Genomic DNA, 24140 nt, shown 5'->3' on the forward strand with positions numbered 1-24140 from the left:
CCATCCATGGCTCTGCCCAGGGTCCTTTTCCGTCAAGGATCTCCTCCCAAGTCCATTTATCCAAAGAGTGCAGCCTCTCCCACTGCTGCTGCTGCTTCTGTTGCTTCTCCTGCTGCTGCCTTTGCTGCTGCTGCTGTTGCTCCTGCTGCACCTGTCGCTTCTCCTGTGGCTCCTGCCTGTTGACACGCTGCTTGGTCCTGTGGTGGGTGATTCTGTAACGGCTTTCTACTGGTGAAGGAGAGTCGGACCAAACTGCAGCATGTAGATTTTGATCCATATTTAATAAAACAACTTAACACGAATCAACACACAAACTCAACAAAACAATAAACGAAACCCGAAAACAGCCTATACATGTGTCTACAAACCTCTAACAAGGACATCAAGACACACAGGACAATCACCCACAATACAACCAAAGAATATGGCTGCCTAAATATGGTTCCCAATCAGAGACAACGGTAAACACCTGCCTCTGATTGAGAACCACTTCAGACAGCCATAGACTCTCCCAGAACACCCCACTAAGCTACAATCCCACTAAGCTACACACCACATACAAAAACCCATGTCACACCCTGGCCTGACCAAAACATAAAGAAAAACACAAAATACTTCAACCAGGGCGTGACAGTGGATCTGGGCCTGTTCCAGTGAAATCAGGACATCCTTCTCATCAGACTCGTTAAAGGAAAACGTTTCTTATAGTCCGCGGTGAGTTATCGCTGTTCTCATGTCCAGAAGTTATTTTCGGTCATAAGAGATGGTAGCAGCAACATTATGTACACAATAAGTTAAAAAAATAAGTTACGCAAAAAAAATAACAAAATTGCACAATTGGTTGGAAGAATGTAAAACTTCAGTCATGTTCTTCGGCGCCATCTTGATGGGAGTGATATTGAACAAAGATATATATATATATATGAATGTACACCCCCAATCCATGAATTCCACTCTGACCTACCAGCACCATCACACTGTCACAGGACACCATCACCCACTTACCCCAAGGAGGCTCAACTTAGTCTGTCCCTGTTCTCAACTTACCCAAACCCGGGGTAAGTTGTGTCAAGCGACCACTTTTTCTTTCGACAAGCTATGTTTTCAAAACTTTTATGTTTACATTAATTCTGATTACATCCAGGAATACACAACATTCTGAATATATGTAGATATCTTTGTTAGAATACTATATTCCCCTTGACGTAGTGATGCTGAATGTAAAAAATGTCTCAACATACCCCACTCTCCTCTACTAGGATGAGATGGTTTTGCCTACATTGAAGGAATATGGTATGGGTTTACACTTTAGCCTACTCATGCAATGTGAGTGCTGCTACCTAAGGCACGCAAGGTCCCAAAGGTAGTGAGCTAATGGTTTTCTTTTCAGGTTGGACAGATTATTGGAAGACCACAGAAAAGTGGATTCTAAGTAGTGCAACAAGGTTTCATACTTTATATTGGTAATGTACCAGTCAGCAGGCAGGTGGAGCTGCTGAGTCTGAGGAAGGTGATTACTTCCTGTGTTTGTAGACACACTAATCACACCTCATTATCCAATGGAATTGCTGCAGTATTATCAATAACCTGGCATGCATGATGCATCTATTTTACATTGACTGGATTCATCAGCTAATCAGCTATGGCTTGTGTAGGATGGCCAAGGATACGCAAGGATGACCATAGCATTATAGTGACATTCTAAGTCTTTGAAAAGATCAGAGTAACATCTGGCATACAAACACAATGACTTCGTAGTCTGGACAAGGAAATAATCAATGGTTGCAAAATAAATGCTCATTAAATATAAATGGTTACTTTGATACCGACATTATCGAAAGCTGCTTGTGGTCAGCATTTCAACTCCCTGTCTCACGCTCTTTCACACACAGCCTAACGTACAGAACTCATTGTCACCTTATTTGCTTGTATGTAGTAAAGAGATCTGAATTAATTTGGAGGTTTTATGAGCCAGGGCCCAACAATGACTGCTGCCTAGCTTTGTGAAAGCAGCAACCGATAGACCGCTACAGAAAACGGACTGTTACAATCCAGACCAAAATAAACAGACAATGGGCCTTATCACAGTTAAGTTTTATTCATTCAACATTTCACATTACAAATATTTCAAAATGATGCACTGTTATAAATAGTTGGCTGCAAACAATTAAATAACAGAATTGTATTTTTCGTTTCACTAGCACTGCTACAGACCAACTCCTAGAAATATGGACATTTTGTATTACATAACTTAATTAGAAAGGAAAATACAAAAATAGGAACTTATAAAGTGAAATGACAATAGAAATTAAGGTGATATCTTAAGTAAAAAATGCTATTAATAAATACAACAACCTTCCCATACAGTTAAAAACTATTGAAATTTTGCCATTAAGTAACATCATTAACAGACAAATATTTAAATATTTATTTTCCTTCAGAAAATGTTAATCATATATTGTGGAGCACAATATAGCAATTAGTAAAAACTAGACACTTTAAAAGCTTCACCTCAAAAATATAACAAAAATCTGATCAAAATTATAAAAATTATACATTCCAATTAAAAATATACCAATAAACAGCTAAATACATTATTGACCTAATAATTACAATGCAATCACAGTAGCTTGAAATAAACAAATGAGCACAAAACCTTTAATGTTTTAAAAATAACTTCAATTATTTATATTAGTACAAATAGTTTGATTTCTTTTTCTTTTTTACAAACACCAGCATGAAAAGGATTACAATAACAGTAGAAAATGACTGAAAAACATATTAACGTCTTCTTTAAATGTCTGCAATTAAAAATGGCATTAAAGAATTACATTGCAAAGAGTCTTTATCTGGAAAAAAATAAAATAAAATGTATTGCACATAACAACTCGAAGTTAACTTGCAACATTTACCACATTCAAGTCTTAAAGTTCCCCTTCTTCCAAAACGGTTGAATTACCTCAACAGACAGTGGAGATGAGTTAACAAGTCTTTTCAACAGTGTCCTATAAGATGCTCAAGTCCTCCACTGCTAAAATAGATTTTAGAGTTCGTTTTTTTCTTATTTTCTCATCTTTTTTTTCTTTGCATCCTGCAGAGGTCTGAGTATGGAGAAGGCAAAGATATCAACACATGGGAGAGAAGTGAGGTGTGGGGGTGTCCTTAACAAATTAAAGTTGAGAAACATCTGGTGCACAACCACAACAATCAAATTCAATAGCTAATTCATGTACTTATCTTTTTTTCGTCATGCATGCTAAGGATTACAATAGGAGCTAGTTGGCAAGTTCAAGAATATATATTTTCAAATGTTAAAATATCTAAACACCAAACATCCATTCTTGTGATACGAGATTCAGCCGAAGCATGAACCATAATTTGCATTATCCTTATAATAGTTATATTCCAGCTATGGAGAGGAAACCAAAAAGAGAAGTTACCATTTTCCCCAACTAGGATAGCCATTTTTTTTTTAAACAATAACATTAAAATTTTAAATGACAACTTTGTCCTCGCCATGCTGTTAAGATCTGATTTTTGTGAAACATCTAGTGTATAAGGTCTAAGACCTTTAAGCAGTACACTGATCGTTCCTCTGCCGTTTCGGAAGTCGCGTCAATGCACGCACGCTACTTGGTTGTGAAGATTCCTCAGCACTGAAATGTAGAAAAAAGCATAACTGAAAATAATATATATCGAAATCACTACATTTTTTTCGTTAAATGAAAAGTGTCCATATATGCAGATCTCTCAGTAACAAAAGTACAAAAGCTACCTTTCACAATGTGAAAAATTGAGGTATTGCAAAAAGGAGTTTTCCCCATTTGTGAAAAATGTGCCTAAAATGACTGTTGGGAAGAAAAAAAGAAATATTTAGAAAAGTAGTGCATAAAATGTTTATATGTGCATGACAAAATAATTTAGCTAGAAAACACTGTACCAAAAATCAGCAGGCCATGTATAAAATAATCTTTTTTTCTCTCATTAACAGCAAATTCTTCAAAAAAGTGTTTAACTCCTAAAATGTTTATCCACCACACCAGCAAGCTAAAGTCATGGTGCAGAACTGGTGCAGTAGAACACCAGCAAGCTAAAGTCCTGGTGCAGAACTGGTGCAGTAGAACACCAGCAAGCTAAAGTCCTGGTGCAGTAGAACACAAGCAAGCTAAAGTCATGGTGCAGAACTGGTGCAGTAGAACACCAGCAAGCTAAAGTCCTGGTGCAGAACTGGTGCAGTAGAACACCAGCAAGCTAAAGTCATGGTGCAGAAGAACACCAGCAAGCTAAAGTCATGGTGCAGAACTGGTGCAGTAGAACACCAGCAAGCTAAAGTCATGGTGCAGAAGAACACCAGCAAGCTAAAGTCCTGGTGCAGAACTGGTGCAGTAGAACACCAGCAAGCTAAAGTCATGGTGCAGTAGAACACCAGCAAGCTAAAGTCATAGTGCAGTACAACATCAGCAAGCTAAAGTCATGGTGCAGTAGAGCACCAGCAAGCTAAAGTTCTGGTGCAGAACTGGTGCAGTAGAACACCAGCAAGCTAAAGTCATGGTGCAGAACTGGTGCAGTAGAACACTGGCAAGCTAAAGTCCTGGTGCAGAACTGGTGCAGTAGAACACCAGAAAGCTAAAGTCATGGTGCAGAACTGGTGCAGTAGAACACCAGCAAGCTAAAGTCATGGTGCAGAACTGGTGCAGTAGAACACCGGCAAGCTAAAGTCCTGGTGCAGAACTGGTGCAGTAGTACACCAGCAAGCTCAAGTCCTGGTGCAGTAGAACACCAGCAAGCTAAAGTCCTGGTGCAGAAGAACACCAGCAAGCTAAAGTCCTGGTGCAGTAGAACACCAGCAAGCTAAAGTCCTGGTGCAGAACTGGTACAGTAGAACACCAGCAAGCTAAAGTCCTGGTGCAGAACTGGTGCAGTAGAACACAGGCAAGCTAAAGTCCTGGTGCAGAACTGGTGCAGTAGAACACCAGCAAGCTAAAGTCATGGTGCAGTAGAACACCAGCAAGCTAAATTCATGGTGCAGTACAACATCAGCAAGCTAAAGTCCTGGTGCAGAAGAACACCAGCAAGCTAAAGTCATGGTGCAGTAGAACACCAGCAAGCCAACACAAGGATACGGTTTTCACTAGTGTGTTAAATTCTATTTCAGCACTCCCTCCCTGACATATTGAAACGCTAGTAGATTCAGATACTGTATGACTATAATAACCAAACCAAATGTGAGCCTTTGTTTAGCTTTTTGTGTTCATTTCCCCAAACCTGTTGCAGACCTATTCACGTTACACAACTGCCTAGCAACAAACATCTCTATTTTGACCTTTGGAAATGAGAGGATTGACTGGTGAAAAAGCCTGGGTGTCTGTAAACTGAATAAGTCCAGTTGTTTTCACTAGTGTTTTCCTGGATTTTGACTGCACTGTTATCTATTCAAGGCCAATCTTTGGTTTGCTGTAGTCCATCTGGTCTTCGTAAGAAAAATAGGAAAAGAATAATGAACTCAGAAAAACTGAAATGAAATACTGTATTACTGCACAGGCGACTTTGGTTCCCTAAAGCATCTAGGTATACCCTCTTTATTGCAGTCTTGTTTGAGTGAGTGAACTGCATTGTGGGACGTACGTAGTAGAGCACATCGCATGGACTATCTTCATTTATGCTTAGAACACTGGCTGAGTTAGCTGGGCTGGCACAGGAAGAGAGGTCTGCAGGTCTAATAACTGCATCCTCCTCTAGATGGAAATGTGTTGATGACAAGCCTGGCTTTTGTAATTCATTTCTCTCTTTGAGGGGGGTTAAAAACAGAATACGGTTGTGAATAAAGGATTGGGAGATTTGCACCAACGCAATAATAATAATAATACACGAAAAGCAGGGCTTTCTGCTCACGTGCAGCCCTGATGACAACTAGGCACTAGCCTCTCCTAGCTAGCATGGCCTCAGACACAGGGGGGTCACTTATCTCTATACGGGCCAGCGCTGATGACAACTAGGCACTAGCCTCTCCTCTCCTAGCTAGCATGGCCTCAGACACAGAGGGGGGTCACTTATCTCTATACGGGCCAGCCCTGATGACAACTAGGCACTAGCCTCTCCTCTCCTAGCTAGCATGGCCTCAGACACAGAGGGGGGGGGGTCACTTATCTCTATACGGGCCAGCCCTGATGACAACTAGGCACTAGCCTCTCCTCTCCTAGCTAGCATGGCCTCAGACACAGAGGGGGGGGGGTCACTTATCTCTATACGGGCCAGCGCTGAGGGTCTCAGGGACCTCCAATGCCATACATTCCCCAATAAAATGCTATGTTCATTCTTAGTACAACCTTGGGTCAGATTACAAAAATAAAGAAGTGACAAAGCAGCGTCTATAAAAATGTGTCTTTTTGCTGAAGCCGTTTCCCTTTGATTGTGGTCCTAAGGGAAGAGGGATACCAGCTTACTTTCTTTAACTTATTCGTCACATTAGCAGCTAAGCTTGAGGTATTAGTTTTTGCATGTCAAAATGGAGATCAAACCAGAACGCCTGTTGTGAAATGGATCTTGTCAAGTAACATCAAATATTAGCATGGTCTCAAAAAAAAATATTCAAACATCTGATCTGGGAAATAATCCACGTTTCTGTACTTGTTTCTTTTTCAAACCAATTGAGATTAAGCTTTGGTTAACTACTGAGACTTTATATTCTGCACTCTAAAATAAAGAAATAAGTGCACTCTTCTTTAGCAACACCTTTGCTATTAACATCTGCTCTGGAGCCTATTGGATGAACATCTGCTCTGTAGCTTATTGGATGAACATTTGAACTGAACATACTGCTTTGAAGTTAATGGTCAATGACACGCCAATTGGATAGTAAGGTGACAATTGAAAGCCTAATCTTTTCAAATTCTGCTCTAATAAAAGATAAAAGCAACTGGAGAAAGTCAAGAGAATGGGATTTCACATGGGATACACATTTTCTTTTCCTTTCTTGACATATCTCCTCATCTTTAAAAAAAAATATTAATTTAAAATAAACTTTTTTTCTCCCAAATTAGAGTTAAAAAGGAACCAGCAACAGAAAAGTGCATTTATTTGTACAATGATTTTGCGACTCCTACTCCCCCCTCTGCCTCTCAGTTCCAGCGGAAGGAGATGTGCCTAGGCCGGTCCCCTCCCTCCTTGACCAGTGGCTTGTGGAACTCCCGACCAGCGCGTGAGTGGATGGCCGCCCAGCAGTATTCACAGTAATACTGGAGACAGGTGACGTTGGCGCAGAAGAAAGGGGCAAACTTGCCCCCGCACCGAGTTCCCTGACACTCATCACACAACTGGTCGTCCAAGACGTATGGCTTCACTTCCACCTGGGGGGGGAAGAGGGCAGACAGAGAGAGAGAGACAGGGGGAGAGGACCCAGAGAGAGACGGGGGGAGGACCCAGAGAGAGACGGGGGAGGACCCAGAGAGAGACAGGGGGGAGAGGACCCAGAGAGAGACGGGGGGAGGACCCAGAGAGAGACGGGGGGAGGACCCAGAGAGAGACGGGGGGAGGACCCAGAGAGAGACGGGGGGAGGACCCAGAGAGAGACGGGGGGAGGACCCAGAGAGAGACGGGGGAGGACCCAGAGAGAGACGGGGGGAGGACCCAGAGAGAGACGGGGGGAGGACCCAGAGAGAGACGGGGGGAGGACCCAGAGAGAGACGGGGGGAGGACCCAGAGAGAGACGGGGGGGAGGACCCAGAGAGAGACGGGGGGAGGACCCAGAGAGAGACGGGGGGGAGGACCAGAGAGAGACAGGGAGAAATAAAAACCATCTATCAGACATGCAGTAAAGAATAGAGCTAGGATGAATACATCTTCCATTAATTAACGTACTGTATCTAAAGATTTAACACAACACATAATTGCATTGACAATTACATTCCAATTAGGACAATGGTCTCCAATAAACATTCTAAAGTCAGAATCAAAGTAGAGACGTGATTGGTTGGTACGTTCATTATCAATTATTCAAGTTGGACTGATTTTGGCTGAGTGAATTAGCATAATTCTTCTGCAGGTGGCAGCTGGTTAAATGTCTGCGCGACAGTAATTTCTTATCTGTCCTCGTATGACCCAGTCAAAATACCCCAAAATGTTTTACCTTCCTCTATAAAACCATTAAAATAAATAACAAATTGTCCTTTTAAAAATGTACAAGACAGGAGATAGGAGCCTTTTATGTGTTTGGTACAACATTTCTGTGTATTTGTGTAATGCTGTATTAGCCTGAGAAAGAGAGGGCCTTCACTAACCCGTTTATCGATTTCTCCATGCTGCAGCTGGACAAAACGAGCGCTGATAGCAGCGATGTAGCTCTGCTGATTGGAGAAGGCGACCCGCCCTGCTCCCTTGGGGTACTTGAGCTCCGGGTCTGTGTCGATGCCTGCATAGCACACGCCTCCATACAGCCTGTCCATGATCATAGCCAGCTCCACTGTGGACGGAGGGAAACAGGTTGCAGGTGGCACTATGCCCGGGTGCAGCCTTGTACATCATGTTACAAATAGCTTCCATTTTCATTATGAGTTGCTACCAATTCCCTTCTCCTCCATTACATACTGTGCATGCTGATGTGATGAAATGCAGCACTAATCTAACAGGTTTTAATACGCCGTCGAGGATACAGGTCTGTGTCCCAAATGTCCTATGGGCCCTGGTCAAAAGTAGTGCCCAATATAGGGAATAGAATGCCATTTGGGATGCAGACTAGGACTAAAGTGCCAATGGAAACGGTGCTTTAGCTGACTAGGGTCAAAAGGTTACCTGCACGGAGAGGGCGTGGCACCCCACCCACAAAGATGGTCTTCCTGGGGTCCAGAGGCTGGGAGCCGTCCATCACAAAGTCACTGTCGTTCAGGTTCCAGGGACGGATCTGGACCTGTCACACACAGAGAGACATGTTACGCGCCGCATCTCGACGTTGGCCATGTTAGGTCTCGACGTCGGCCATGTTAGGTCTCGACGTCGGCCATGTTAGGTCTCGACGTCGGCCATGTTAGGTCTCGACGTCGGCCATGTTAGGTCTCGACGTCGGCCATGTTAGGTCTCGACGTCTGCCATGTTAGGTCTCGACGTCTGCCATGTTAGGTCTCGACGTCTGCCATGTTAGGTCTCGACGTCTGCCATGTTAGGTCTCGACGTCTGCCATGTTAGGTCTCGACGTCTGCCATGTTAGGTCTCGACGTCTGCCATGTTAGGTCTCGACGTCTGACATGTTAGGTCTCGACGTCTGCCATGCCATGTTAGGTCTCGACGTCTGCCATGCCATGTTAGGTCTCGACGTCGGCCATGTTAGGTCTCGACGTCGGCCATGTTAGGTCTCGACGTCGGCCATGTTAGGTCTCGACGTCGGCCATGTTAGGTCTCGACGTCGGCCATGTTAGGTCTCGACGTCGGCCATGTTAGGTCTCGACGTCGGCCATGTTAGGTCTCGACGTCGGCCATGTTAGGTCTCGACGTCGGCCATGTTAGGTCTCGACGTCGGCCATGTTATGTCTCGCGTCGGGTCTCGGCGTCGGCCATGTTATGTCTCGCGTCGGCCATGATGTCTCGACGTCGGCCATGTTATGTCTCGACGTCTCGACGCCGGCCATGTTATGTCTCGACGTCGGCCATGTTATGTCTCGACGTCGGCCATGTTATGTCTCGACGTCGGCCATGTTATGTCTCGACGTCGGCCATGTTATGTCTCGACGTCGGCCATGTTATGTCTCGACGTCGGCCATGTTATGTCTCGACGTCGGCCATGTTATGTCTCGACGTCGGCCATGTTATGTCTCGACGTCGGCCATGTTATGTCTCGACGTCGGCCATGTTATGTCTCGACGTCGGCCATGTTATGTCTCGATGTTGGACATGTTATGCCTCTAACGATGCAAAGCCAATTCTATAGGGAGGGCAGCTGCTTGCGTATTTACTTGGTCTGCCACTAATCGAATGGACTCACAATCAAACATGAAGCAGTACAATTCTAGGGTGTATTAATTACAGAAACACCTTACCGTTTAAGAACCAAACGGAATCAAATGTAACAAAACGGAGAGTGACCTACCCAAATTTGTCCAATAGAAACTCTCGTTTGCATTTCCCCTTTTGGAAGTAAACAGTTTGTTGCGAAACGTTTTGCAACAGACTAAATGTTTCACAACATAATCGCCGTAATGAATACATCCCTGCTGCATCTTGAGCTCTTTCATAATAAGAGTTAAAGAAGGGAGCAGATGGATGATGGTGATGGCACAATCCACTCACCGGCTTGTCTTTGATGGTGGGGCTAGACACACACAGGTAGAGCTTGCCGTCCTCTTCAATACAGGCTTCAATCAGGGCCTGCACAGAGCTCTCATCCTGGAACAGCAGGAAGGCATAACCTACAGGACAAAACAGACACCACTTAAACCACCTGCACAGAGCTCTCATCCTGGAACAGCAGGAAGGCATAACCTACAGGACAAAACAGACACCACTTAAACCGCCTGCACAGAGCTCTCATCCTGGAACAGCAGGAAGGCATAACCTACAGGACAAAACAGACACCACTTAAACCGCCTGCACAGAGCTCTCATCCTGGAACAGCAGGAAGGCATAACCTACAGGACAAAACAGACACCACTTAAACCACCTGCACAGAGCTCTCATCCTGGAACAGCAGGAAGGCATAACCTACAGGACAAAACAGACACCACTTAAACTGCCTGCACAGAGCTCTCATCCTGGAACAGCAGGAAGGCATAACCTACAGGACAAAACAGACACCACTTAAACCGCCTGCACAGAACCATGTCACAGAGACCACTACTTAACTCTGATCTCTACCGTTTCATTCGCTGTCTGTTGCTGGAAATGACCGCCAATGTTATGACCGCTCTGCTCACAACTTTGTTTTTAACAAATCAAACTATTAAGACTTCAATAATAAACTCTGATAACCCATTTTGATGACAACGCTGCATGTGGCTGACAAAAGGGCAGACTTGTCATGTGACTCACCTTTCGGGGGGAAGTAAGATTTGCTCTCTGCCTTGTGAGGCCAGTCCACAAAGAGGTGTCCAAAGCGACGGAAACTTGCAGTTATTTCATCTAAAAGTGAAAAAGCAAACAAAAAAACATTCAACAATTGCCTCACAGCAGTTGTACTGTGATAAGGTGTGTGTCATCAGATGACTGTTCTTAGTGGGCTCTACCAGACGGAGTCCCTGGTACATTAGTGGGCTCTACCAGAGGGATGTCCTGGTACATTAGTGGGCTCTACCAGAGGGATGTCCTGGTAACATTAGTGGGCTCTACCAGAGGGAGTCCCTGGTAACATTAGTGGGCTCTACCAGAGGGAGTCCCTGGTAACATTAGTGGGCTCTACCAGAGGGAGTCCCTGGTAACATTAGTGGGCTCTACCAGAGGGAGTCCCTGGTAACATTAGTGGGCTCTACCAGAGGGAGTCCCTGGTAACATTAGTGGGCTCTACCAGAGGGAGTCCCTGGTACATTAGTGGTCTCTAACAGAGGGAGTCCCTGGTACATTAGTGGGCTCTACCAGAGGGATGTCCTGGTACATTAGTGGGCTCTACCAGAGGGATGTCCTGGTACATTAGTGGGCTCTACCAGAGGGAGTCCCTGGTAACATTAGTGGGCTCTACCAGAGGGAGTCCCTGGTAACATTAGTGGGCTCTACCAGAGGGAGTCCCTGGTAACATTAGTGGACTCTACCAGAGGGAGTCCCTGATAACATTAGTGGGCTCTACCAGAGGGAGTCCCTGGTAACATTAGTGGGCTCTACCAGAGGGAGTCCCTGGTACATTAGTGGGCTCTACCAGAGGGAGTCCCTGGTAACATTAGTGGGCTCTAGCAGAGGGAGTCCCTGGTACATTAGTGGGCTCTACCAGAGGGAGTCGCTGGTAACATTAGTGGGCTATACCAGAGGGAGTCCCTGGTACATTAGTGGGCTCTACCAGAGGGAGTCCCTGGTAACATTAGTGGGCTCTACCAGAGGGAGTCCCTGGTAACATTAGTGGGCTCTACCAGAGGGAGTCCCTGATAACATTAGTGGGCTCTACCAGAGGGAGTCCCTGGTAACATTAGTGGGCTCTACCAGAGGGAGTCCCTGGTACATTAGTGGGCTCTACCAGAGGGAGTCCCTGGTAACATTAGTGGGCTCTAGCAGAGGGAGTCCCTGGTACATTAGTGGGCTCTACCAGAGGGAGTCGCTGGTAACATTAGTGGGCTCTACCAGAGGGAGTCCCTGGTACATTAGTGGTCTCTACCAGAGGGAGTCCCTGGTAACATTAGTGGTCTCTACCAGAGGGAGTCCCTGGTACATTAGTGGTCTCTACCAGAGGGAGTCCCTGGTACATTAGTGGTCTCTACCAGAGGGAGTCCCTGGTACATTAGTGGGCTCTACCAGAGGGAGTCCCTGGTACATTAGTGGGCTCTACCAGAGGGAGTCCCTGGTACATTAGTGGTCTCTACCAGAGGGAGTCCCTGGTACATTAGTGGGCTCTACCAGAGGGAGTCCCTGGTACATTAGTGGGCTCTACCAGAGGGAGTCCCTGGTACATTAGTGGGCTCTACCAGAGGGAGTCCCTGGTACATTAGTGGTCTCTACCAGAGGGAGTCCCTGGTACATTAGTGGGCTCTACCAGAGGGAGTCCCTGGTACATTAGTGGGCTCTACCAGAGGGAGTCCCTGGTACATTAGTGGGCTCTACCAGAGGGAGTCCCTGGTACATTAGTGGGCTCTACCAGAGGGAGTCCCTGGTACATTAGTGGGCTCTACCAGAGGGAGTCCCTGGTACATTAGTGGGCTCTACCAGAGGGAGTCCCTGGTACATTAGTGGGCTCTACCAGAGGGAGTCCCTGGTAACATTAAACAGGGAGATTAAAGCAGAGCAGATGGTAGCCTCAGCTGTTCTCTAGTCTTCTGCCAGCAACACTGATCACACCTGAGAGATGTCCTACACTACTTATAACAGAATGTACTAGAACTATGCCTATTCGCGAGCCAAAGCCCTCAGGAAGCGGAAACTAAATAACACAAGACTTGCTATGGTAGAGCAGTGCTGCTTGGTGAAAGTCTACGGCCGAAATTGGTCACAGAGGGACTGGTCTTCAACATCAGTCATGTAAACCTGTGACTACTGGCCATGAAGATATCCACATTGTAGACCTCCACCTGATCAACCAGGTGTTCAGCCCAGTCAAAGCATCACCATAGCCTGGTCACAGCACCTCCGCCTGTGTGAACGTGGTCTGCAGTGTTGTAAAGGTTACCTTCATCAATATCTGGCGGGAGGCCACCGACAAAGACCTTGCGGGAGTAACGCTCAACACGCTCCCCATTCTGGTGGGGGAAACAGTGGGGAGAGCCAAGGCCAGGCAGGCTCTGCTCACCACGCTCGTCGTCAGGGAAACCATCCTCCATGGGGAACAGGGAAGAGTGACCTGAGGAGAGGGCGTGAGAGAGGAGAAAGGAGGGAAGAGGGGACGAGGAGAGAGAGGAGACAAGTCAGTCAATGACAGATTGCATAAAGATGTAACACAATGGATACTTTTTAATGAATTACTTAGGTGTATCAACATGAATGCTATTACATGGTTAAGTATTGTATTGTCAAGCAATACTAGCTATAACAATGTGTCTATTTTACAGTAATTCACCTGACTCATTGACTGCCAGAGACAGTGCTACATTAAGGACTTCTACAAGCAGCCCTGCTGTGCTGTTTGAGAGGTACTGAGCCAGGGACACCACCAGCCATCCCCATATCAGCTCACTTGGCTACTCGCTCAGCTGGGTGCGTGTGCGCACACACATACGCACATAAGCACACGCTCACACACACACGCACACACACACACACACACACACACACACAGCTAAGCCTATGGCAGCAGCAGAGGCTAAATATTGTTCCCGCCCTATGTCCTGGAGGTTAAGCCACCCCAGCCATATTCCTGACCAAGTGACAGAAAACAGAGACGAGCAGCTTTATGACCAATTATGTAAGAGAGTTAGCCCTGAGTCTGTACACTGTGTGTGTGTGTGTGTGTGTGTGTGTGTGTGTGTGTGTGTGTGTGTGTGTGTGTGTGTGTGTGTGTGTGTGTGACCACAACACCACAAACAAAAGCTCTTAGAGCTGAAAACCCCCAAAACAACATGCCAGATCAAACAAATAGACCAACAACAAACCACAACATCTACATGCAAACACATACTGTCCCCGTTCAGAAATACTGGATATGGACGCAAAAGACCGGGTCTTTCTATGCCAGTTTGAGGCGAAAAATAAAATAAAATTCCGTTTACCTCGTCTCCTCCCATAATTCCTCGCTGCATGTAAAATACCAAAATAACACCAACAGTGACCAGGAATGACAGATATGATCCATTCTTTCATTCACAACATATGCCCTCTCCTTCTCAGTCACATCCTCCATGTGATTGGGTCTATGTTGCCTCCTCAGTGCTCCAGGCTACGTGGCAGACAGATGAGCTTGTATTGAACATTCACCCATGATTTCACAGTTTATTATTGTGGCTTTTTCTTATACCTTGTTGTTGTGATTGTTATTGATTACTCCATTGGTGAGCTGTCAAGAAAGACATTTCACTGTACTTGTGCATGTGACATTAAAACTTGTTTTCCTGTGCAGTCACGTCTATACACGCCTGCGGGCATACTCCTGAGGATCTCAGACACACTCTCCCTTCCTAGGCCAGATACAGAGAAGGTCTTTAGGAGGTCAGTGGAGGGTGGTTATACACACTCTCTGGTGTGTGTTCTACAGAGTAACGATCAGCTGGTGTGACTACCTCTCTAAGACTGGTAGTACCCTCTGAACGGCATCCATGCAGAACCACCATCTGTCCTGTTGGACCAATATAACACTATGAGGCTCAAGGAGAGAGTCCATGGTGGATCACCATGTTGGACCAATATAACACTATGAGGCTCAAGGAGAGAGTCCATGGTGGATCACCATGTTGGACCAATATAACACTATGAGGCTCAAGGAGAGAGTCCATGGTGGATCACCATGTTGGACCAATATAACACTATGAGGCTCAAGGAGAGAGTCTATGGTGGATCACCATGTTGGACCAATATAACACTATGAGGCTCAAGGAGAGAGTCCATGGTGGATCACCATGTTGGACCAATATAACACTATGAGGCTCAAGGAGAGAGTCCATGGTGGATCACCATGTTGGACCAATATAACACTATGAGGCTCAAGGAGAGAGTCCATGGTGGATCACTGAGCTTTCAGTTGCATTTCGGCTTATGCATATCAAACTGCAGTTGAGGAAGCTGTAGCTAAAGAGATTAGATTTAGTCTACCTTTGTAGCTACAACTAGCCTACGGTATTCGTGTCTGCATAGAGGAAAGAAGTGAATCACGCACTGATTGAATATAAAGAACTATAACAGGAAATGTCACAGAATGTTCAAGGAAATACGCAACACAACATATTGAGAAATGGTTCAACTAACATCTCTAGGCAATAGGTTTTATTCTAAAAAAATAAAATAATTTAAGAACACAAATACTAGGAGCTTAGTTCCTTCACTGCACAGGCAAAAGAGATCTGCCGACTGAATGCAAATGGGATAGATACACTGCCTTAGGTGAGGGATTACACAACGCTAAAACGTGTTTAGCTATGCAATTTCAAATGAAATAATGAATCTATATTACTAAATCCTTATTTATTAAATCCACATAAACCATTAAAGAACTAATGGAATAAGAATAGTGGAACACAGAAGGAAATCCACATAAACCATTAAAGAACTAATGGAATAAGAATAGTGGAACACAGAAGGAAATCCACATAAACCATTAAAGAACTAATGGAATAAGAATAGTGGAACACAGAAGGAAATCCACATAAACCATTAAAGAACTAATGAAATAAGAATAGTGGAACACAGAAGGAAATCCACATAAACCATTAAAGAACTAATGGAATAAGAATAGTGGAACACAGAGAAGGAAATCCACATAAACCATTAAAGAACTAATGGAATAAGAATAGTGGAACACAGAGAAGGAAATCCACACTGATGCCTCAAGAGCATGTTAAGTACAAACATGGTGCTGCGAATCTTGTCGACTATGTTACCAAATGGTTTGATACACCTTCCATCCATTAGCATGGGTCGAGCATGCAGAGCACTAGTGTTAAACCCTTTTTACATACCATTTATGGGCAGAGGACTTTCTCCCCCTGGATGGGTGAATCCTAGGCGACCTAGAGAGCAGAGTGTACACCGTTAAGAGATTGTCACAACCAAACACACAAAACAAGCCCTGGTTACATTAGCCCACATCATCTATCTCTCAGCCGCCTGCTTGCTGGCACATTCCCTGTTCCTACCGACCTCCTGCCAAATGTACTTGAGAGTTGAACTGTGCCATGCTGGGGTGCCTTGGTGGAGGGGATGAGAGGAAAACTAATAGTAAACCCATTGTGACTGGAGTGGACTAGTGTAGGGTTTCCCAGACCTTTCATCGGGCCACCCACCAGACGTTTCACATTTTTATTTAAAAAAGAAACTGGCACTCCTGATTCAATTAGTCAACTAATCATCAAGCCTTTGACTAATTGAATCAGGTGTGCCAGTTTAGGGTTGAAACAAAAAATGTGGAACATTTGGGGGGGCCCCGAGGAGAGGGTTGGGAGAGTGTTCAGTGATTGGTATGTTCCGTCACAAATTCTCCAAGCCCCTCCCCCGCCTATTAAATCAGAGAGCGCGAGAGAGAGAGCGCGAGAGAGAGAGAGCGCGAGAGAGAGAGAGAGCGAGAGAGAGAGAGCGCGAGAGAGAGAGAGAGCGAGAGAGAGAGCGCGAGAGAGAGAGAGCGAGAGAGAGAGAGCGAGAGAGAGAGCGCGAGAGAGGACCGGCTCAGTAGTCAGTGGTGACACAGAGTACTCTTTTCAGTCAACAGAGGACACTGCTGGAATCGATTCAAAGCCACTTCTACAGTCGATTTCCCCCTCCTTCCTTTTCATCTGTTCTGCAGAGCAGCGGGGTTCATGTTTGAGGGTCAGGTCATTATTTTCAATTAGGGGTAGGGGTGCTGCTTGGTACCCTTCGAGCTCACCCCAGTAGGGAAAGCACAAAGTGGGAGCAGTAAACCCTTCATCTGTGTGGATCTTTGTAATGTAGAAACACGTTACCCTGGAGACAGTGGCGAGATGGAATGATGCCTCATAATGATGTTTTCCTCTGCATCTCTAACCCTCTGTAGCTGGCACGAGGCATTGGGATAGTGGCACTAAAGGCACTAAAGGCACTAAATCAGCTCAAACTAGACTGAGAACAACAACTCATCACTTCAGGCTCTTCGCCTCTCAGATGTTCGCTAAAGTTGTGTTTCACTGTGGTTTAACAGCTGAATACAGAGGTGTAAAAGGAATAAATGCATACGCAAGCTATGTGGGCAGTTAAATAGAAAAGCCACCCAGGCTACTCCCTCTAATTAATCCTTCCCCAGACAAACACCAGTTGGAGTAGTAGTACAATAGGTCATCCTGACTGACAACAGGAACTTTCTGGTTTGGGACGTTTGCATCACAAACCAGATGGACAACAGATAGAGACTGCTGCGAGCGTTGTATTTACATTTCCCATAATACCATCCAATCAACAAACCCTTCACAATCTGCAGCTATGAAAACTCTAAAAAGGGACAAGTAACACCTCCCACGCCACCACCATAAAGTAGATTTAGCTCCAACTTTGACATTTTTGAAAACGTTTGAAATATTTATGAACAATAAGTCCAAATAAAACCAGTATGTAGACCCAGGGTACATCTCCTAACTTTGTTTGAGTTATTGATAAATCAGATTTTCCATGTCCATTTAAAACCTTTGCAAATCCACTAAACAATGGCCTACCAACTTGAAACTTTAAGGTCAAAGACATTACCATGACGAACCATGTTAAGTTTGGCATTGATATCGTAAAAAAATTAGTAAACGCTTAACAATTCACTTTTTTGACTGTGTACCACTAATGCTTAAAAAAATATTTAAAAATCTTCATGGACTAAATCTAAGAGTCACTGCAAATTTGGTCTTTGGACTAAGTGAATGCATATTAGCATATACACTAATGGGCTAAAATAGGCCAAAAATACTTCAGAAATCTTCTCATGAACCATAAATCAGATTATACCAAATCTGGAGTAATACTCAATGAATTAGCCTCTAATGAATTTGACAACGATTAGTTGCTGCATTCAAAGGCGGCCACGCTACCAACCTATAGCACTATATTTTACATTTGTCATTTAGCAGACACTCTTATCCAGAGTGATTTACAAGAGCAATTAGAGTTAAGTGCCTTGTTCAAGGGCACGTCAACAGATTATTCACCTAGTCGTCTCTGGGATTCAAACCAGCAACCTTTTGGTCAATGACCCAACGCTCTTAACCTGTTGCTTCTACTCGGGACGCTTGCGTCCCAACTAGAGCTCTGGAAATGCAAATGCTCTACGCTAAATGCTAATAGTATTAGTTAAAACTCAAAAGTTCATTAAAATACACATGCAGGGTATCGAATTAAAGCTACACTCGTTGTGAATCCAGGCAACAAGTCAGATTTTTAAAATGCTTTTCGGCGAAAGCATGAGAAGCTATTATCTGATAGCATGTAACACCCCAAAAGACCCACAGGGGACGTAAACAAAATAATTAGCATTTCGGCGTTACACAAACCGCACAATAAAATAGAAAACATTCATTACCTTTCACCATCTTCTTTGTTGGCACTCCTAGATGTCCCATAAACACTATTTGGGTCTTTATTTCGATTAAATCGGTCCATATAAAGCCTAGATATCGTTATATGTAGACTGTGTGATAAACGAAAAAAACATCGTTTCAAAACGTAACGTCATTTTTTTAAATTCAAAAAGTCGACGATAAACTTTCACAAAACACTTCGAAATACGTTTGTAATGCAACTTTAGGTATTAGTAAACGTTAATAAGCGATAAAATTCATCAGGAGGCGATGTAAAGATCATTAGCTGTCCGTCTGGAAAAATGTCCGGCTAGAAACTCAACGAAAATATCCGGTCCTAGACCAAAGGACATACGGTGCCCTGCATGTGTTTGACCAAGAAAAAACTCGAAGGGAAATTACAAGACTCTAGACACCGTGTGGAAGCTGTAGGTACTGCAACCTCAGTCAATTAATTGTGGTTCACCTTTATCAATGGGTTCAAGTAGCGCATGGATATATTTTCCCATTTTCAGTGATCAGTTTTTCCTGTGCTTTTCGATGTAAATGCCGTTCTGGTAAAGCCACAGCAGTGATTTAACCAGTTTTATAAACGTCTGAGTGTTTTCTATCCACACAGACTAAGCAAATGCATATACTATATTCCTGGCATGAGTAGCAGGGCGCTGAAATGTTGCGCGATTTTTAACAGAATGTTCAAAAAAGTAGAGGGTCGACTTAAGAGGTTAACCGCTAGGCTACCCAAGACCCACTAGACAAAACTCCACTTCCGTCAGCCTTGTGGTATTGAGAGATAAACATGGTAATGATTTCACTGATACATGATATAATGCTTGCTTTGTTATCTAACTGAGCTTGTGTCCTTTCAGTCATCCTGTGAACCCCGTTCATTGCTGCTTGCAGCAATATTTCTATTTGCACTCTCTGTAGAATAGCCTAGCCTACATAAGCCTCCACTCTTCACTTTCTAGTCCACTCTAGTGCCACTGAAAGGAAAGCTCAAATCAGCAGTCGTCGGACATGGCTGTGGGGCAGCAGACAGACACCCGTCCTAGATGACCTTGCAGCAGATTTGAAGGACAAAAGGTTTCTAGATATGGCCGCTAGCATCAATATTGTGACCAGACATGCAATCCTGGTGGTTTTGTGATTGTTATCTTACCTTTCAGGGTATCTTGCTCGGCCCTCATGATGTCAATGAGAGAGTTCTCCAGGGAATGCATGTTGAAGCCATCAAAGGATCTGGTGCGCTCCTGTGTAAAAGAGAGATGAGAAGGCTGCTTTGAAAGTATGGAGCTGCCACTGCTTAAATGTTACTTTTTTTGGGGGGGGGGGGTCATCTTTAATATTATAGAGTGCCCCATGGTGGCAGTGGGGTTATGGTATGGGCAGGCATAAGCGTCGGGCAACGAACACAATTGCATTTTATCGATGGCAACTTGAATGCACAGAGATACCATGACGAGATCCTGAAGTCCATTTATGTGTTAAGGTATCTATGACTTACAGATGCATGTCTGCATTCCCAGTCATGTGAAATCCATAGATTAGGGCCTATTTTTTTTTAAATCTATGAAATTGTTGCATGTTGCATTTATATTTTTGTTCAGTATACTTTGCACTGTATTTATAGAGGATGTAGTTGCTTTTGTGGTTATGTAAACCACAAACAAAATGCTGCTAAATAATTGTAACTTTAATATTAGGAAAGAAATCATAATTTAGAGTATATGTTAATCCTTTGGAGCGTAATTTGAGTGAGAAAAAACCCGATGTATCTAAAAAAAAACGATGTATCGGCAGATACAATACAGTCGGAAAATATTCAGACTCAAGGACATTGTTACGTTACAGCCTTCTTCCAAAATGGATTTAAAAATATATATATTCTCAATCAATCTACACACAACACCCCATAATGACAAGATTCTCTGGTCTGACTCCTTGGCCTGAATTCCAAGCGTCACCTCTGGAGGAAACCTGGCACCATCCCTAAGGTGAAGAATGGTGGCGGCAGCATCATGCTGTGGGGATATTTTCAGGGACTGGGAGACTAGTTAGGATCGAGGGAAAGATGAACAGAGCAAAGTACAGAGAGATCCTTGAGTGCTCAGGACCTCAGACTGGGGGCAAAGGTTCACCTGCCAACAGAACAACGACCCTACGCACACAGCCAAGACAGGGCAGGAGTGGCTTCGAGACAAGTCTCTGAATGTCCTTGAGTCGCCCAGCCAGAACCCGAACTTGAACCCGATCGAGCATCTCTTGAGAGACCTGAAAATAGCTGTGCAGCAACGCTCCCCATCCAACCTGACAGAGCTTGAGAGGATCTGCAGAGAAGAATGGGAGAAACTCCCCAAATGGGGTATTGTGAATAAATTGATGATGTTTTTTTCCCATGTTTTATCCATTTTAGAATAAGGCTGTATTGTAACAAAATCTGGAAACGGTCAAGGGGTCTGAATACTTTCCAAATGCACCGTATATCAGTCATTTGTCCATTTTTTTGTATTAATAAAAAAAATACAAATTGGTATCGGACCCAAAAATCCTTCATCTGTCAGGATGACAGTACTTCAAACTAACAGTCTATATGATAGAATGCACAAAGACTATCAACTTCCAGGCTTAATGGTTTGTATCACAAACCATGTTTGAGAAAATCATGATGAAAGTGGCCATTTTAGACCTACACATGCCTCCTGTAAGACCTTATGATCTGTGAACCGTACATGATACAGACATCCTCTTGGTGTCATACTTCATATGTTACTATAAGGAGTATGTCTAGATTCTGAAATACTTATATAGTTTTAACAGAAAAAAGGCAGTTTAAAATGTTAAGAAAATGTTTCCATGTTACATACCTAGTTGAAACCCTCCACAGAATGGCATACCAGAGGCCAGCCAACACACAATACAAGTCCTACTTGGTAATAATGAGAGGCTTGTTGCACAAGACCTGGAAATAATTCACCATTGACAGCATCTTTCAGCCCAGGCAAGATCTGGCTGCCTGTCAAAGAACTAAAGAAGCACTTCAACTAGGCCAGAGTCCAAGTTTGACAAATCCAAAAACATATTAGTGTGAAGTCTCATGTGGTTGCGTCATACATACCTATCAAATCAACGTTTATTTGTCACCTGCGCCGAATACAACAGGTATACACCTTACAGTGAGATGCTTACTTACAGGCTCTAACCAATAGTGAGAAAAAAAGGTGTGTGTGTGTGTGTGTAGGTAAGTAAACAAATAAAACAACAGTAAAAAGACAATAGAAAATAAGATTTGCAAGGATATAATAAAAGAGGGGTTGGCAGGTGGTGGGACACAATGCAGATAGCCCGGTTAGCCAATGTGCGGGAGCACTTTGTGCGGGCCAATTGAGGTGGTATGTACATGAACGTATAGTTAAAGTGACTATGCGTATAAGATAAACAGAGTAGCAGCAGCGTAAAAGAGGGGTTGGGGCAGGGGGGAGGCACACAATGCAAATAGTCAGGGTAACCATTTGGTCACCTGTTCAGGAGTCTTATGGCTTGGGTGTAAAAACTGTTGAGAAGCCTTTTTGTCCTAGACTTGGCACTCCAGTGTCGTAGTAGAGAGAACAGGCTATGAACAGGGTGGGTGGGGACTTTGAAAATGTTTAGGGCCTTCATCTAACACCGCCTGGTGTAGAGGTCCTGGATGGCAGGCAGCTTTTCCCCAGTGATGTACTGGGCCGTACGCACTACCCTCTGTAGTGCCTTGCGGTCGGAGGCCGAGCAATTGCCGTACCAGGCAGTTATGCAACCGGTCAGGATGATCTCGATGTTGCAGCTGAAGAACCTTTTGAGGATCTCAGGACCAATGCCAAATCTTTTTAGTTTCCTGAGGGGGAATAGGCTGTGTCGTGCCCTCTTCACGACTGTCTTGGTGTGTTTGGACCATTCTAGTTTGTTGTTGATGTGGACACCAAGGAAGCTCTCAACCTGCTCCACTACAGCCCCATCGATGAGAATGGGGGCGTGCTCGGTGCTCCTTTTCCTGTAGTCTCCTTGGCCTTGGTTACGTTGAGGGATAGGTTGTTATTCTGGCACCACCCGGCCAGGTCTCTGACCTCCTCCCTATAGGCTGTCTCGTCGTTGAGGGATAGGTTGTTATTCTGGCACCACCCGGCCAGGTCTCTGACCTCCTCCCTATAGGCTGTCTCGTCGTTGAGGGATAGGTTGTTATTCTGGCACCACCCGGCCAGGTCTCTGACCTCCTCCCTATAGGCTGTCTCGTCGTTGAGGGATAGGTTGTTATTCTGGCACCACCCGGCCAGGTCTCTGACCTCCTCCCTATAGGCTGTCTCGTCGTTGTCGGTGATCACTGTTGTGTCTTATTTTCAATGACGGCCTAGGAACAGTGGGTTAACTTCCTTGTTCAGGGGCAGAACGACAGATTTGTACCTTGTCAGCTCGGGGATTTGAACTTGCAACCTTTCGGTTACTAGTCCAATGCTCCAACCACTAGGCTACCCTGCTGCCCCAGTGTGGCAGATGTGTTGCTACCGACCTTCACCACCTGAGGGCGGCCTGTCAGGAAGTCCAGGATCCAGTTGCAGTTGGAGGTGTTTAGTCCCAGGTTCCTTAGCTTAGTGATGAGCTTTGAGGGTACTATGTTGTTGAATGCTGAGCTGTAGTCAATGAATAGCATTCTCACATAGGTGTTCCTTTTGTCCAGGTGGGAAAGGGCAGTGTGGAGTGCAAGAGATTGCATCATCTGTAGATCTGTTTGGGAGGTGCAAATTGGAGTGGGTCTAGGGTTTCTGGGATAATGGAGTTGATGTGAGCCATTACCAGCCTTTCAAAGCACTTCATGGCTACAGACGTAAGTGCTACGGGTCTGTAGTCGTTTAGGCAGGTTGCCTTTGTGTTCTTGGGCAGGTTGCCTTTGTGTTCTATGGTGGTCTGCTTGAAACATGCTGGTATTACAGACTCAATCAGGGACATGTTAAAAATGTCAGTGAAGACACATGCCAGTTGGTCAGCACATGCCCGGAGCACACGTCCTGATAATCTGTCTGGCCCCACAGCCTTGTGTATGTTGACCTGTTTAAAGGTCTTAATCAACATTTAACATTAACATTTAAGTCATTTAGCAGACGCTCTTATCCAGAGCGACTTACAAATTGGTGCTTTCACCTTATGACATCCAGTGGAACAGCCACTTTACAATAGTGCATCTAAATCTTTTAAGGGGGGGGGTGAGAAGGATTACTTTATCCTATCCTAGGTATTCCATAAAGAGGTGGGGTTTCAGGTGTCTCCGGAAGGTGGTGATTGACTCCGCTGTCCTGGCGTCGTGAGGGAGTTTGTTCCACCATTGGGGGGCCAGAGCAGCGA

The 24140-nt window shown here is 44.5% G+C and overlaps 1 protein-coding gene and 1 long non-coding RNA gene across 4 annotated transcripts in view; both read right to left on the reverse strand.

Moving 5' to 3' along the window:
* Window positions 1–2077: 2077 nt before the first annotated feature.
* On the reverse strand, window positions 2078–5951 carry LOC135573801 (uncharacterized). The gene is made up of 2 exons (XR_010464944.1): window positions 3776–5951; window positions 2078–3656 (listed from the first exon to the last, which is right to left on the reverse strand). It is a non-coding gene; the product is annotated as an uncharacterized LOC135573801 (long non-coding RNA).
* A 636-nt stretch (window positions 5952–6587) lies between these two features.
* LOC115116842 (cytoplasmic polyadenylation element-binding protein 4-like) overlaps window positions 6588–24140 on the reverse strand; it is a 37825-nt gene continuing 20272 nt past the window's right edge. Inside the window, exons 3-11 of one of the 3 annotated variants that reach the window (XM_029645314.2) lie at window positions 19933–20023; window positions 16221–16271; window positions 14322–14345; window positions 13286–13456; window positions 11014–11103; window positions 10276–10394; window positions 8788–8902; window positions 8277–8458; window positions 6588–7346 (exon numbers count right to left, since the gene is read on the reverse strand). In XM_029645314.2, the coding sequence (XP_029501174.1) occupies window positions 7119–7346; window positions 8277–8458; window positions 8788–8902; window positions 10276–10394; window positions 11014–11103; window positions 13286–13456; window positions 14322–14345; window positions 16221–16271; window positions 19933–20023 (1071 nt within the window). In that variant the 3' untranslated portion in view covers window positions 6588–7118. The remainder of the gene's footprint in view (window positions 7347–8276; window positions 8459–8787; window positions 8903–10275; window positions 10395–11013; window positions 11104–13285; window positions 13457–14321; window positions 14346–16220; window positions 16272–19932; window positions 20024–24140) is intronic. The other 2 variants (XM_029645315.2, XM_065023905.1) reach the window with 2 other exon arrangements.

Source organism: Oncorhynchus nerka, linkage group LG10, assembly GCF_034236695.1.
Source record: "Oncorhynchus nerka isolate Pitt River linkage group LG10, Oner_Uvic_2.0, whole genome shotgun sequence".
NCBI classification, from domain to species: domain Eukaryota; kingdom Metazoa; phylum Chordata; class Actinopteri; order Salmoniformes; family Salmonidae; genus Oncorhynchus; species Oncorhynchus nerka.